Source organism: Dicentrarchus labrax, unplaced genomic scaffold, assembly GCF_905237075.1.
Source record: "Dicentrarchus labrax unplaced genomic scaffold, dlabrax2021, whole genome shotgun sequence".
NCBI lineage: Eukaryota > Metazoa > Chordata > Actinopteri > Moronidae > Dicentrarchus > Dicentrarchus labrax.
The window spans coordinates 20,925,578-20,939,005 of NW_026136719.1; the positions used below are offsets into that span (position 1 = coordinate 20,925,578).

Consider the following 13,428-nt stretch of genomic DNA (forward strand, 5'->3'; position numbering starts at 1 on the left):
TTAGACATATTAACTTAATTCAACCTCAGGCATCAATAAAACTGGTGATATTTTGGTGATCTGAGGGTCCTGCAGAACTTCAGTAAAGGTCTAGTATAGGTCAACAGAGACACAAAATGAAACTAAAAGGAAGACAGGGTTGGACGGCAGGACAGAACGATGGGAGAAATGGGTTTGGCTCATTGTTAATCATTGAGTTAGAGTAGAGGTTGGTCTCTGCCCATTGGACTCAGTCACAGGAGGACAGGAGAGAAGAAATTCCTTTCCAATTTGTGTGCACACTAAATATCTTTTTCAACAGCATTTCAGTGGTGTGCTGTTGTGTTATACGCTCACGGAAGTACACAAACTCATTAACTGAAAGAGTTTTCATGGTTGTGTGTGCTGCATATCAAGATGTTTGCTGTTCATCTGGTTGCCTTCTTCTTCTCCAAACTCCAGGAGGATCCTACAAAGAAGGTGAGCTACTCCACAGTGTTACATGATACACACAATTTTAATTTGTCATCTTGTGAAAGTGAAATTTGCAGTGGATAAATCGGATTTGGTTGTCTTGCAGTTTTGTAATTATAGTGTCCGTCTACTTAAGAACAGTCAATTTGCAATATACACAATTTATAAGATTTCCAATGAGAATCTACACAGCTGTTGTCCTGCTTTAGTATGAACCACCCATTGGCTTACACTGGATGCTAAAGCAGTTACCTTAATATTAAACAAGTGTAGTTGTTTCCTTGCTTTATCTGACATTATTACTGTAAAACATTTTTTTAAATATTAGATTTAAGTTTTGTTATTTAAGAAAAAGCTAAATGCGTTCTAAGCTTTTGCAGACGTGCCCACAAATATCTTTACAAAATCACAAAGATAAGGCAGTAGGCAAAGCTGTAATAAGATGGTCAAGGCGCTGTAATCTTAAGTTACTGTGTCCCCATTTGTCTTTTCCTGAGCAATGATTAACATCTTCCCCTGGCAGCGTCGCGGCTCCTCTCTTAGTGCAGATGGGATCAATACACACTCTCCCGAGGACAAAGTATTGACACTCCCATAAGGAACACTGCACACACTGCACACACTCACACTAAAACACAAATACAGTGTCTCACCCAGCCAAGTGCACAGCCAGAGAGACCTTGACCCCTGAACATGTTGCCACAGGGATAATTTACTGAGCGTGGGAAGACTTTTGGACATCTTTTATACCTTTAATTCATCATTAATCAGGTTTATTGCCTAAGTAGTTGGTGCGTAACAGTTAAACATATAAAGATATATGAAGACAATAGAGACAATAAAAAGAGACAATATATATAAATATAAAAAGACAGACAATATGTACAATATGGTCGGATACTGCAAGCAGTGTGACACATTATGATGTTTGCAATGTGCAAAGATAAAATCAGAGGAAAGTGCATTAATGTAACACATAGATTCAGGGTCGGTGGTGGTTTTAAGAGTCAGAGAGTCAGTGTCAGTGGGGGTCCCGGTACATGTTGATGAGTCCCACTGCAAATGGAAAAAAACTGTTCTTGTGGTGTTAGGTTGTGGTGCGCAACGTCCTTCCAGATGGAAGAGACTCAAAGAGTTTGTCTTCGGGGTAAGAGGGGTCAGCCATAATCTTACCTGCACGCCTCATGGTCCTGGAGGTGAGAATTGACTCGATGATGGCGGTGTAAAGGTGCACCATCATCATCTTTGATAGGTTGAATTTCCTTAGCTGCCACAGGAAGTACATCCTCTGCTGGGCTTGATATACCCACTCTTATATGTAACATTTTTACATGTTACAATGTTACCTTTCTTGCTTCCATCTCTCTCCTTCAAACTCCGTAGTCCCATAATTAAACTGCCTCCCCTTGATTGAGCCACTGTTACCACAAAATGGCGTAATGTGAGTGTAGAGCTCGCTGCTGCAAGTTTTGGCAATTTAAATGTTTGGCACATCTACATTTCAGGATAAAAGCATGTATTATACACTATCGTATTATACAATGTGGATATTATACCCTGAATAAAGAAAATCCCACATAGAATAGATGTCCAAAAACGTTCTATACCTTAGTATGGCTCATTTATCTTTGTCTTTCTGTGTTTCTCTCCTCATTTCTCTCCTCATTTTTCCCCCCTTTTTTTAGGTGGACAGGTTTCTGTACGCCATGCGTCTCCATGATGACCAGCTAAAAGAGATCTCAGCTCGTTTCCAGGCTGAAATGAAGAAGGGGCTTTCATCGGAAAGTAACGCCGCAGCAGCGGTGAAGATGCTTCCAACACGTGTCCGCTCCACTCCTGATGGAACAGGTTACTCACATTGATGGGTTTCAAACTTGTAGTTAATGTATTCTGAACAAACATATAATACATACACAACATAGATACAGTACAATACATAATATATTGTTGACTCTCTCCTGGGCTCTTGCAGAGAAAGGACAGTTTCTGGCATTGGATCTTGGAGGCTCCAGGTTTAAGGTGCTCCAAGTTAAAGTGAGAGAGGGCATGGGGATTCGCAGGGGAGGAGTGGAGATGGAGGAGAAGATCTATCCGATGCCTAAGGAGCTACTCATTGGTAGAGGAACAGAGGTATGAGGGAGAGGTGGAGACACAGGAAACATGGACACTGAAAAGCAGAAGGACAAGGGAAGGTGGGATTCTAGTGGGAACAGAAAAGGCATGTAGGAGCTACATAGATTCTCCACCTTCTTCTTGACTTCTCTCCCTTTCTGTCTGTAGCTATTTGACCATGTGTCAGAGTCACTGAAGGACTTCCTGCATGAGAAGAACATCAGTTTGGAGAAGAAACATCCCCTAGCCTTTACTTTCTCTTTTCCCTGTGAACAAGCCACCTTGAATCAGGTAATGACACTCTGTACCCATCCTTCTGGTTTTCCTGCACCTGCAGTGTATTTTACCGTGTGTATTTTCTTTTCCTATTCCCTTTCTTTCTCTGTAGGGATTTTTGTTAAACTGGAGCAAGAACTACCGGGCTCGAGGCCTTCAGGGTAAAGATGTGGTCCAAGCCCTCAGAGAGGCTATTGACAGAACTGGGGTAGGACGCCCGGATTATTACTATTACTATTACTTTATCAGACATGACTTTTGATGAGGAGCTCACTCTAGTGTGATCACTTAGACTGCACTTTTTCTGAAAAACTTAATTCAGTTTACAAACTGCACTGTAGTTGGTGTTAACCTTTAAACTTGCATTTATCAAACTGTAAATCCCTCTGCAGGGTATGGATGTAGAGGTGTTAGCCATGGTTAACGACACTGTAGCAACCATGATGACCTGCGGTTTTGATGACCAGTACTGTGAAGTAGGACTCATCATCGGTGAGTATGTTCATCTTTAGAGTGGATATCATCAGATTCATACAATTTACTGTAACTGTTTGAGGCAGTGAACAACTGAAGCTCTAAACTACTTTGTAGTTAATACTTGTAGTTAGACGTGTGTGTATCTGTGTTTGTGTGTGTGTGTGTGTGCGTGTGTGCGTGTGTGTGTGTGTGTGTGTGTGTGTGAAATGACAGATAAACTCTTTATAATCTCTTGTAATGTTTTATCTTCATCTTTGTGTCAGTTTTCTCTTCCACAATCATTTTCTCTATACATGTAGCTTACTGTACAGGGGGTGGACAACAACTGATCATATTATGATACATATAATATAATACACATAATGAGACCTTGATAAATATTTGTTGTGCACCTTTATCCGACCAAATCTGACCTGGCATCACAAATAACTAAATAGAAACAGAAATCAGCCTCTGTGGTGTGGTCTGGTGTGCTTACGTAGGTCATATAGAAGCATCAGTGTTAAATTGAGACTGTTAAAAACTCACGACGTTTCACCATCTTAATGCACGTGTGTGAGTGAGTGTGTGTTTTGTGTGCCTGGTTTTGTACGCTGTGTTTGAACCATTTTGACTTTTTGGAGTGGAGACATATTCACAAGCTAGGTTAATAGTTGTCAGTTTCAAATATAGTTCAAGTAGGACTAGGAAATAATTTTCATGTTTAACACCCTCTTTTCTTTTAACAGTACAAATATATCCTGTGTGTTTGTGTGTTTAGGAACCGGCACCAATGCGTGCTACATGGAGGAGCTGCGTCACGTTGACCTGGTGGAGGGAGACGAGGGCAGGATGTGTGTAAACACTGAGTGGGGGGCCTTCGGAGAGGATGGGGCTCTGAATGACTACATTACTGAGTTTGACAGGGACGTCGACGCTACCTCCAACAACCCTGGAAAACAAATGTGAGGAAAGCAGCTTTTCTCACGATATGACATGATATGACACGATATGATGTTTCTGTTTTCCTTCCTAATTGTAGCTTTGAGAAGATGGTCAGTGGGATGTATCTGGGTGAGTTAGTGAGGCTGGTTGTATTAAAGATGGCTAAACTTGGACTGCTGTTTGATGGACATGTGTCTGATGCCCTGAGGACTAAAGGGAAGATAACCACTGCACATGTGGCAGCCATGGAGAAGTAAGCTGTCTTTCTTTCTTATGTCTGTCTGTGTCACACTTCCTCTTTGTGAGAACAGGTAATAACATACATGTCTATTTCAGTTACAAAGATGGTCTGAAGAACACCAAGAACCTTCTCACGGACCTTGATTTGACCCCATCATCTGATGACTGTGTTGCTGTTCAACATGTCAGCACCATAGTCTCCTTCAGGTCCTCAAATCTGGTGGCTGCAGCACTGGCGGCCATCTTGAGCCGAATTAAGCAAAACAGGAATTTGAGGACATTAAGGATCACCGTAGGTGTCGATGGAACCGTGTACAAGAAACACCCACAGTAGGTTATTATGTAAATATTCACCAGAAATGACATTCATATGCCAGTGTTGCACATCAATAGGCCTTTTACACGGAAGACATTCTGACATGTGACAGTAGGAAAAGCACACGTATAAATAATAAAATGAATTACAAAGTAATGAAGTAGCTTTAGTCATATAGTTTGAATGCAATTAAAGTACTAAATTTTGAATGAATTGCAGATAGCTGTAATATAAATCCACCCAATCTAATACATCATAAAACAGCTTAAATTATATTTATGGGTTCTTATTTGCTAAATCAACACCTTGCCGGACTTCTACATTGAGAAATTACAGTAGTGATGTTGTTCCAGCTGCTACAGATCACCAATAGAGGTTCAACATTAGACTCCTTCCATTTTAGGTATCCTAAACGTCTCCACAAAGTTGTGCGGCGGTTGCTTCCTGAGTGCCATGTCAGATTTGTCCTATCAGACAGCGGCAGTAGCAAAGGAGCTGCTTTGGTAACAGCAGTCGCCCAACGACTGGCATCACGAAGGCGACAGGTTAGGATGCTGTGTGTGTTTCTCCGCTTTATGTGATGTGTGTCTTCACAAAGCATACACAGTTTATCCTCATAAATGCTATTGTTTCTGATATTGTCTTACTTGTTCTCCAGGTGGATGAGACGCTGTCTCCCTTCAAACTGAGCCAAGAGCAGCTGCAGTTGGTAAAGACCAGAATGAGGTCAGGGCTGGAAGCAGGGCTGAAGAGTAAAGGCCCCTCGACTATCAAGATGCTGCCTTCTTTTGTGTACCGTACACCTGATGGCAATGGTCAGAAACTAAAATGAAACCCATAATTCATTGTCAGAATTTCTTTCAGCTTCTACCAGAGATATCTTTGTCAAAAAGAAAGTTTTTAAAAGTTTAAAAACTGATCATCAATATGCTAATATTTTGTATTTTCCAGAGCATGGGAAGTACCTTGCCTTGGATCTTGGAGGAACAAACTTCAGAGCATTGCTGGTGAACTTTAAAAAAGGACTGCAACAAAACTCACGACTTTACCATAAGATCTACACCATACCGCTGGAGATAATGCAGGGCACTGGAGAAGAGGTAGGACATTTTTGTTGGAGTGTTAATACACAAAAAAGACTAGCAGTGGACAGCCCACCTGAAACCAGTGACTGATGAAAAGATAATATATATTTTAATCACTGTGCAGAAAGATCATCATGTTGTCTAACCATACTTGACAATTCTTTCATTAGAAACTCTTCTTGTCCGTCTGTAGCTGTTTGATCATATAGCGCAGTGTGTTAGTGACTTCCTGGACTACATGGGGATGAAGAACGCTCATCTTCCTGCAGGCTTCACCTTCTCTTTCCCCTGCGAGCAGACAGCTATTGACACAGTAAGTGTGGACATCAGATTGTGGATCTTGGACTTAGTTACAGTCACAGAAAACTCTTTTTCATAGAAATGCCAACCAGTGATCAATCAAGGATCCAATTAATAGCCTTACAAATTTATTCAGAAGATAAGTACAGAGTGAAAATACACAATTAAACAGACACCAAAAATAAAAAATATGTATGTTGTAACCCCTTTCAACCTTTGTTGAAAGGGCACATTGGTGAGCTGGACCAAAGGATTCAAGGCCACAGACTGTGAAGGACAAGATGTTGTCAGCATGCTGAGGGAGGCCATCAAGAGACGCAATGTGAGTCAAAACACAGCAGAATAGAGTTTTATAAAGATTACATGGGTTTTGTTAGATGGATTTGAAAGAATAATGCTGTAATATTCCCAATTTGTTCATGTACAGCAATGAGCCTGTAAGATGCACAACAGAACAAATGAAAATTATAATGACAAATGATTGGACGTCATTTGATAAAAGTCCAGACTCACTATAGTCTTACATACTGTAAAGCAGTGGTTCTCAAACCTTTTGGTGCCCTCAAATTGATACACATCTGGCTGCTGCTGTAGAGTACATTATACTGAGTCATGTATTAAATATCTGCCCTTAAGAAATCAGCTTTAATAGCAGTTATCCTGCAATAATTGAACCATACGGCAGCATGTACAGTATGTTGTGTGTTTGTACCTGTAGGAGTTTGACTTGGACATTGTAGCAGTAGTCAATGACACAGTTGGGACCATGATGAGCTGTGCCTATGAAGACCCACAGTGTGAGATTGGACTGATTGCTGGTATGTAACCTTACGTTTGTTTCACATTTTGGCCAGTCGTTGCTTAGTTGTGGGCTTTTTAAAGTATAGGTCTTTGAATGAAGGCTTGAATTATGTCTTGGATTGTGGTCAGCCATGTAGTTATGGTGGTTAATTCCTCACTCACCAATCAAAGTCTTCACAAGTACTACTTGTGTGTGTTGCGGCTGCAGCTGTTCACCACAAATCTGTTGCTTAAGCACACTGGATTTTGTCTCTAAACACAAGCTTCTGAGTTTGACAGGCAGGGCATATTTTGAATGCTTGCTTTATTGTAGTTGTTTTTATTTTATTTTTATATTATATTATTATTTATTATCTATTTTTTTATATAAGACATAAGTCAACCATGTGATTCTGTTATACAGGAACTGGCACTAATGTTTGTTACATGGAGCAACTGAAGAACATTGAGAAGACTCAAGAAAAGACAGGAAAAGTGGAAAGAGAAGAGGGGGAGCCTGAAGGAGAGGAGGATAAGGTAGAAGAAATCTTGTAAAATGCTCACAGTGTTTACTTTGTCAGCGAGCTGTAGTGATTTATGGTTAAATTAAGTTTTAAATTGATAACTCACATATTTACCCCCCTCATTTGTTTCTGCTTCCAGCAGGATGATGGGTCGGAAGGAGAGAAGAAAGAGGGGGATGCTGACATATCAAAGATGTGTATAAACACAGAGTGGGGAGGTCTGGGTGATGATGGCTCTCTGGATGACATCATCACACCTTATGACATTGAGGTGAACCAAAACTCAATCAACCCTGGAAAACAAAGGTTAGAAAAGAAACACTCACCGTTTGTGTGTGTGTGTGTGTGTGTGTGTGTGTGTGTGTGTGTGTGTGTGTGTGTGTGTGTGTGTGTCAGTATTGGTGGATCAAACAATAATGACATAATAATATGTGTCTTTGTGAGTGTGCAGGTTTGAAAAGCTGACCAGTGGGATGTATTTAGGAGAAGTTGTCCGTCAAGTATTGTTGGATTTAACCAGAGGAGGTTTGCTGTTCAGAGGACACGTCACTGAAGCTTTAAAAACACCTGGGATATTCCAAACCAAATACCTGTCCCAAATAGAGAGGTAGGAGTATGTTTATGTAAGGCTCAGATAAATCACAATTCCACAGATTAAAAGTTTTGTCCATTGTTCAATGATGATTTTTAAATGATTCCTCCATCCTACCACACACATACACTTTTTTTACTGATGTGTAACTGTCTCCCCCTAGTGACCGCCTGGCTCTACTGCAGGTCAGATCTATTCTCCAACAGCTGGGGCTGGACAGCACCTGTGAGGACAGCATCATTGTCAAAGAGGTAGGAAATAGAAAATGATGAGCAACACTGTGTCATGTTCAAGCTTTGAACCAAATTGTAGACCAGTGTGTTTTTGAGTAAAATGCAATTTTAGGGACATAATCTACTCCAGTCATATTTAGTGTTTTATTAAATTGTACCTGACAGAGAGCAATTGTCTTTGATATTTTGCCATTAATAATAGTCATTTATTTCAGTCAGTTATTTACTAATCTATTTTAGCCTCCCACAGTCTGACTAGTTCAGCACTTAGAGGCCCGATTACATTCTGGACCAGTAGTCTTCTTTACAGCACATACTTTAGTAGTTGCAGGAAAAATTATTGAACTGGCACACCTGAATACAATGCAGCCATCATTAATGTTATTAGTTACATGTGCGTTTTTTGTTTTCACATCAATAATATACCATTATAAAGGCAGTAGTTTAGCAGACTACAGGCACTCTATACAACTTTTTAACCTTGTTAACAACAGTCAAAAGTTAGTGTTTACACATATGAATTCTGCAACTCTTTGGCCTATTTCTTGTCTCAAATGCCAGAGAGAGGTTAAGAGTTTAAATTTTGAAACACTACAATGCCCAGAAAATCAGGCTCTCTGTTGCAACCTCACTTTGGGATTCTGAAGAGGATATGATATTTTCTGGCTCAGCAAACTGTGGCACCAACAGCCTGTTAAGTGTTGCAATAATGATAATGGCGTTCATTGTGATACAGGTTTGTGGAGCTGTGTCACGTCGTGCAGCTCAGCTGTGTGGGGCAGGAATGGCGGCCGTGGTCGATAAGATCAGAGAGAACAGAGGTCTGGACCATCTGAACATTACTGTAGGGGTGGACGGGGCTCTCTACAAACTACATCCACAGTGAGTCATTTTTATTTTTATTTCCTGTTGTCATGGTGTGACACTAATGCAAAACTACTTTAAAATGATTCAGTTCAAGTAAATGTTTGTTGTTACTGACTGGAATCAAGAGACACTTTTACTCTTTGTTTCTTCAAATTACTAAACAAAACACTAAACTGTTTTTTTATTCTGCTGCTTCTTTCTAGTTTCTCTGGAGTCCTCCAAGAGACTGCCAGAGTTTTGGCTCCTCAGTGTAATGTGACCTTCCTGCCATCAGAGGAAGGCAGCGGGAAGGGTGCTGCCCTCATCACAGCTGTGGCCACACAGAAGCAAGAATGAATTTTTTTCTTCACTTTTTTAATAATATGGATAATTTGGAAAGCCCACTCTCTGAACTGCTGTTCTTATCACTGCAAGTGTCCTCTGCTCATGTGGAAGAGCTGCAGACCACCATGTGTTACCTCAGATACAAATGGAACAGCCAACATCTTTCTTTTCACCTGACAGCAAGGAGCTTAGTGGGGACAACACACACACACACGCAGAGGTTTTCACTACATGATTCCTCACAGGCTTCCCACTCATTAGCACATGACTGATGACTCAGATTAAATTCTGGTTCCCAATAATGTTTGAAAAACTGGATTCCAATTCATGTATTTTTACAAAATTACAAAGCTTGTCACAACCTGCTTCTCTTCTTAGAGAAAACCTTTTATTTGCCCCTTTAAAAGTCATTTTTTTAACGATTGGCTTTGTATAGAGATGCCTTTTTGTTTTTCAATAGAAATGAATGACTAGTCTAGCAAAAATATTTGTTTTTTTAACCCATATTTGGTACCTGAGTGCTTTACACCACAGCCCTCTACTTTCCAATCATTACTGCGTCAGTCGTGGGAAAAGAGTCATACCCACAGCTACACCATGACCTGCCAGTGTTAGCCGTGCACTGACTGTGATATCAGTGCCAAGGACTTGGTTTTGGAAAAGAAAGAACACTCATATCATAAATCACACCCTGCAAACTACTCAAGGTCAGCGCCTCATGTGAGACCAAACAAAAAGGATGTTCTGACTGCCAGTTCAGTTGTCAAAATGTGATTATTCTTTACATATGTTAAAAACTGTCTCTGCCCATCTGATCAAACATTCAGGCCTCATTGCTTTCTTGCGAAATGTTCCCATTTGCTGGCTGTTTTGTATTAGTGATGGGTTTTTTGGTTTGTCTTTTTACAAAATTTCCTAGAGAGTCCAAATAGCTGTAAAGGAGACAAACTGAGTTGTTTGATTATAAAACTCAAAAAATGCATACATCTTTATCAGTCTTGCTGTCTTCGTTAATGTGTTTGAAATCTTTCTTTAAATTTTACACTGCATTCATTTGTACCCGAAATTTGGTGTATAAATTCTTCAGTTCTTCAAACCACACGATTCCTACACAGCGATTTAATCATTTTTCAGTTTAGTTAGACAGTGTATGGTCTCGCCTATGTTGGATGGAGAGAGAGACAAAGAGAAGGTGTGTGTGTTGTGTGTGTGTGTTAGTCAGCAGTATCTCGGTATTGATGAAGGGCAGGAGGAGGATTGGAATGCCGCTGACCACGTTTCCCAACAATAACAACAACCATCGCTCTGTTCTGTCATTCTGGACTGACTCTCTGTCCTTGTGATTGCCCATCTGTCTCTCTGCTCGCTGTCTGTCTGTCTGTACATCTGTGCCATTTTGGTCATTCTGCCTGTCTGCTTATCTGTCTTGCTGGATTACTGCCTATTTGCCTGTGTTTTTATCTGTCTGTCTGCACAGTACATGCTGAAATAACAGTACAGGCAGAGAAGAAATCAAGAAAAAGACTTCAAACTTTTAGATATTTAAGTGTTTTAGCATTGTATGTCTGTGTGAATATGATGTTTAGACTTTTTATTTATCATTTTCTGCTAAATTTACAGTTGATATTTGTGTTTACAAGTTGCATTATAATCTCGAACTACTGATTTGACATTACTGGACAGGGAATGAACAGCAATGATCAGGGTACTTATACTAATCCATTCCTGACTGATTAGATGATGTGTTGAAGATGAAGGCAGGCAGAAATCAGCAGCAGAGTGCAAGGAATACAGAAAATAATGCAAAGCAAAAACAAAACATCAAGAAAGAAAAACGACAGGAAGAAAACATTTTAGACAGGATTAAAGAAAGGGAGGGAGGAAATTTATTGAGGGCGGCTGCGTGCTCCTAGGAGTGAAACAGTAGCTAATCTGTCAGGGATTAACATGTTAGAATGCTACCAGCTGAGGGCTACGTCACACATACAAACACACACACACACACAGCACAGTAATCCCATGCTGTCCTAGTAGTGACCTAATAGCTTCACAGTTAGACCACACATGCTCTGACTAACACAGCTGTGCTGCTGAATCTGCAGCTCGTGCAGCACAGAGCAGTGAAGTGACTGATACCGAAGCTGGCATGCTTTCTTTTCCTTGTCCTCTGTTTTTCTTTAATGTCTTTTTCTATGTCCTTTCATCCTGTATCACCTTACTCCTCTCTGCTGTGCACTTTTGTTACTGTACATCCTTTGTTTATTTTAGCTTTTAGTTTGAGTAACCTCAAATGCCTTCCACATCTTTCAGTCTTCCCAAATGGGCATTCCTCAGGGAGCAAGGTGTGTGAGTCTTGTTATACATTCACTGTGTGTGTGTTCAAAGCTCTGTGAGAATGTGGATGTGTGTCTTTGTCTCCCCTGTAAACCAACAATAAGAGCTTTGACACACACATGCACACACAAACACAGAAATGGTCACCAGTAGATGTGCAGAGTTGAGACACTGATTCTTCAGGGTTTACAAAAGGACGAGCTCTGTCTCTTTTCTGGTAGGATTGTGCTGTTCTTTTCAAAATATAGTTAGTTTTCAGGGACCTCAGCTTTCACTTTTAGAGAGATACAATGAATCAAAGCTTGAAACCTGGATTTGACTCGCTATACGGAGTGGACAATGGAAAAATTAGACACCACAACGCCCCAAAACATCATTGTGGTGACAACTGTTGTATGCCGGCTTCGCTTGATCGTGGGAAAACCTCACCAATGAAGGTAATTTAAGTATCCCTATAGTATAACCTGGAGGAGCTAAGACCTGCTGGGATTATCTGTAATAGTGCAACTGCTGGGTCAGTGGTGAAGATGTGGGATTAGTTGTGATGATGATACAAAGTGTGTAGGCAAACTTGAGGGATAAAGGTTACTGTGTGTTGTCATGTAACGTTACATTGCAGAGATCCATCGTACTTGTTGGCAGCTGGTTTTCTGGACTGCGTTTGTGCAAGTGGTTAATTTACTGTTAACTCTCAGCCTATAGCAGGGTGGCTAATATTAGCTTATATAATAATAATAATGCGTGTATCAGTTTAGCTGCCAGTCAGCAAATGATACAACAAGTCCAGGCAGGTTGGCAGGGAGGATGTCGAATGGCACTCTCGGGAAGGAAGAAATCACTAGCAGAAGAGGCAGATGGGTACAATGACAAAAAACAAAAAAACAATCACACCATTAAACTACAGTTAAATTTCTGGAATGCATTAATTAAAACATCACAGATGGTGTTGTGTAAAAGAGTCTGAGCATGGAGTTTCCTATTAACAATACAGCTTCAGGTTTCAGTGCTGTAGTCTGTGTAAAAACAGAAATACCATGAAAATATCGAGCAATCAGACATAATAGTTTTGGATGTGACGTTGTGCTGTGTACTGCAAGTTCAGGACTGCTTCAATAGTTGACTTTCTTTCTTAAGGTGCTCAAAGTGCTGAAATGAGCCGGCTACCACTTGTTGACTTCCATTTGATAAGATTCTTGCTTTTCCTTGAACCTTTCCATAATAAATTCAGAAGTCAGAATCCATTACAAAGCCTTATCTGTATAATGCGCCTTACTGGAGGACACTTCAGCAGGGTTTGGCTGCTCACTTTGCCGCACTACTGCTTAGATAAAATATTGAGGTGGAATTAACTCCACAGCCCACATATTGAGTGTATAAAGGATTACAATCCCTCTGTGTCTGTGTGAGTCCAGACAACACACAGCTGTTTGTTGTTGTGATGATGATGATGTCATGTCTGTCTGAAAGGACAGAGGAGCCAAAGAAAGTGGCTGCCTGATGGTCGAATCTCAGGAGGCTGGAGTGAGTGAGAGAGTGAGTGAGCGAGTGGCTTTCTTTCCACCTGAATTATAGAAAGGCAGGTGGAGTGGAC

At 40.5% G+C, this 13,428-nt stretch overlaps 1 protein-coding gene across 2 annotated transcripts; it reads left to right on the top strand.

Annotated features, from left to right (window-relative positions):
* Positions 1-225: 225 nt before the first annotated feature.
* On the top strand, positions 226-10,495 carry hkdc1 (hexokinase domain containing 1). 2 transcript variants are annotated; one of them, XM_051380461.1, is made up of 21 exons: positions 226-459; positions 2,139-2,301; positions 2,426-2,583; positions 2,734-2,856; positions 2,954-3,049; positions 3,234-3,333; positions 4,079-4,262; positions 4,340-4,495; positions 4,579-4,812; positions 5,202-5,343; positions 5,457-5,613; positions 5,750-5,898; positions 6,077-6,196; positions 6,410-6,505; positions 6,902-7,001; positions 7,388-7,500; positions 7,630-7,793; positions 7,939-8,094; positions 8,243-8,330; positions 9,049-9,194; positions 9,383-10,495. In XM_051380461.1, exons 1-21 carry the CDS (start codon positions 397-399, stop codon positions 9,513-9,515), a joined length of 2,841 nt encoding a protein of 946 aa, XP_051236421.1. In that variant the 5' UTR covers positions 226-396; the 3' UTR covers positions 9,516-10,495. The 2 variants fall into 2 exon arrangements, with proteins under 2 accessions (XP_051236421.1, XP_051236420.1); XM_051380460.1 differs by having other exon boundaries at positions 227-459; positions 7,627-7,793.
* The last annotated feature ends 2,933 nt before the right edge of the window (positions 10,496-13,428 follow it).

What these genes read in the sequence shown, in the direction of transcription:
- hkdc1 (XM_051380460.1), top strand. Translation starts at nt 397, where the DNA reads ATGTTTGCTGTTCATCTGGTTGCCTTCTTCTTCTCCAAACTCCAGGAG. An exon ending in AGGCTATTGACAGAACTGGG is followed by an intron (nt 3,050 to 3,233) that starts GTAGGACGCCCG and finishes ATCCCTCTGCAG; the next exon opens with GGTATGGATGTAGAGGTGTT. An exon ending in CTCTACAAACTACATCCACA is followed by an intron (nt 9,195 to 9,382) that starts GTGAGTCATTTT and finishes GCTTCTTTCTAG; the next exon opens with TTTCTCTGGAGTCCTCCAAG.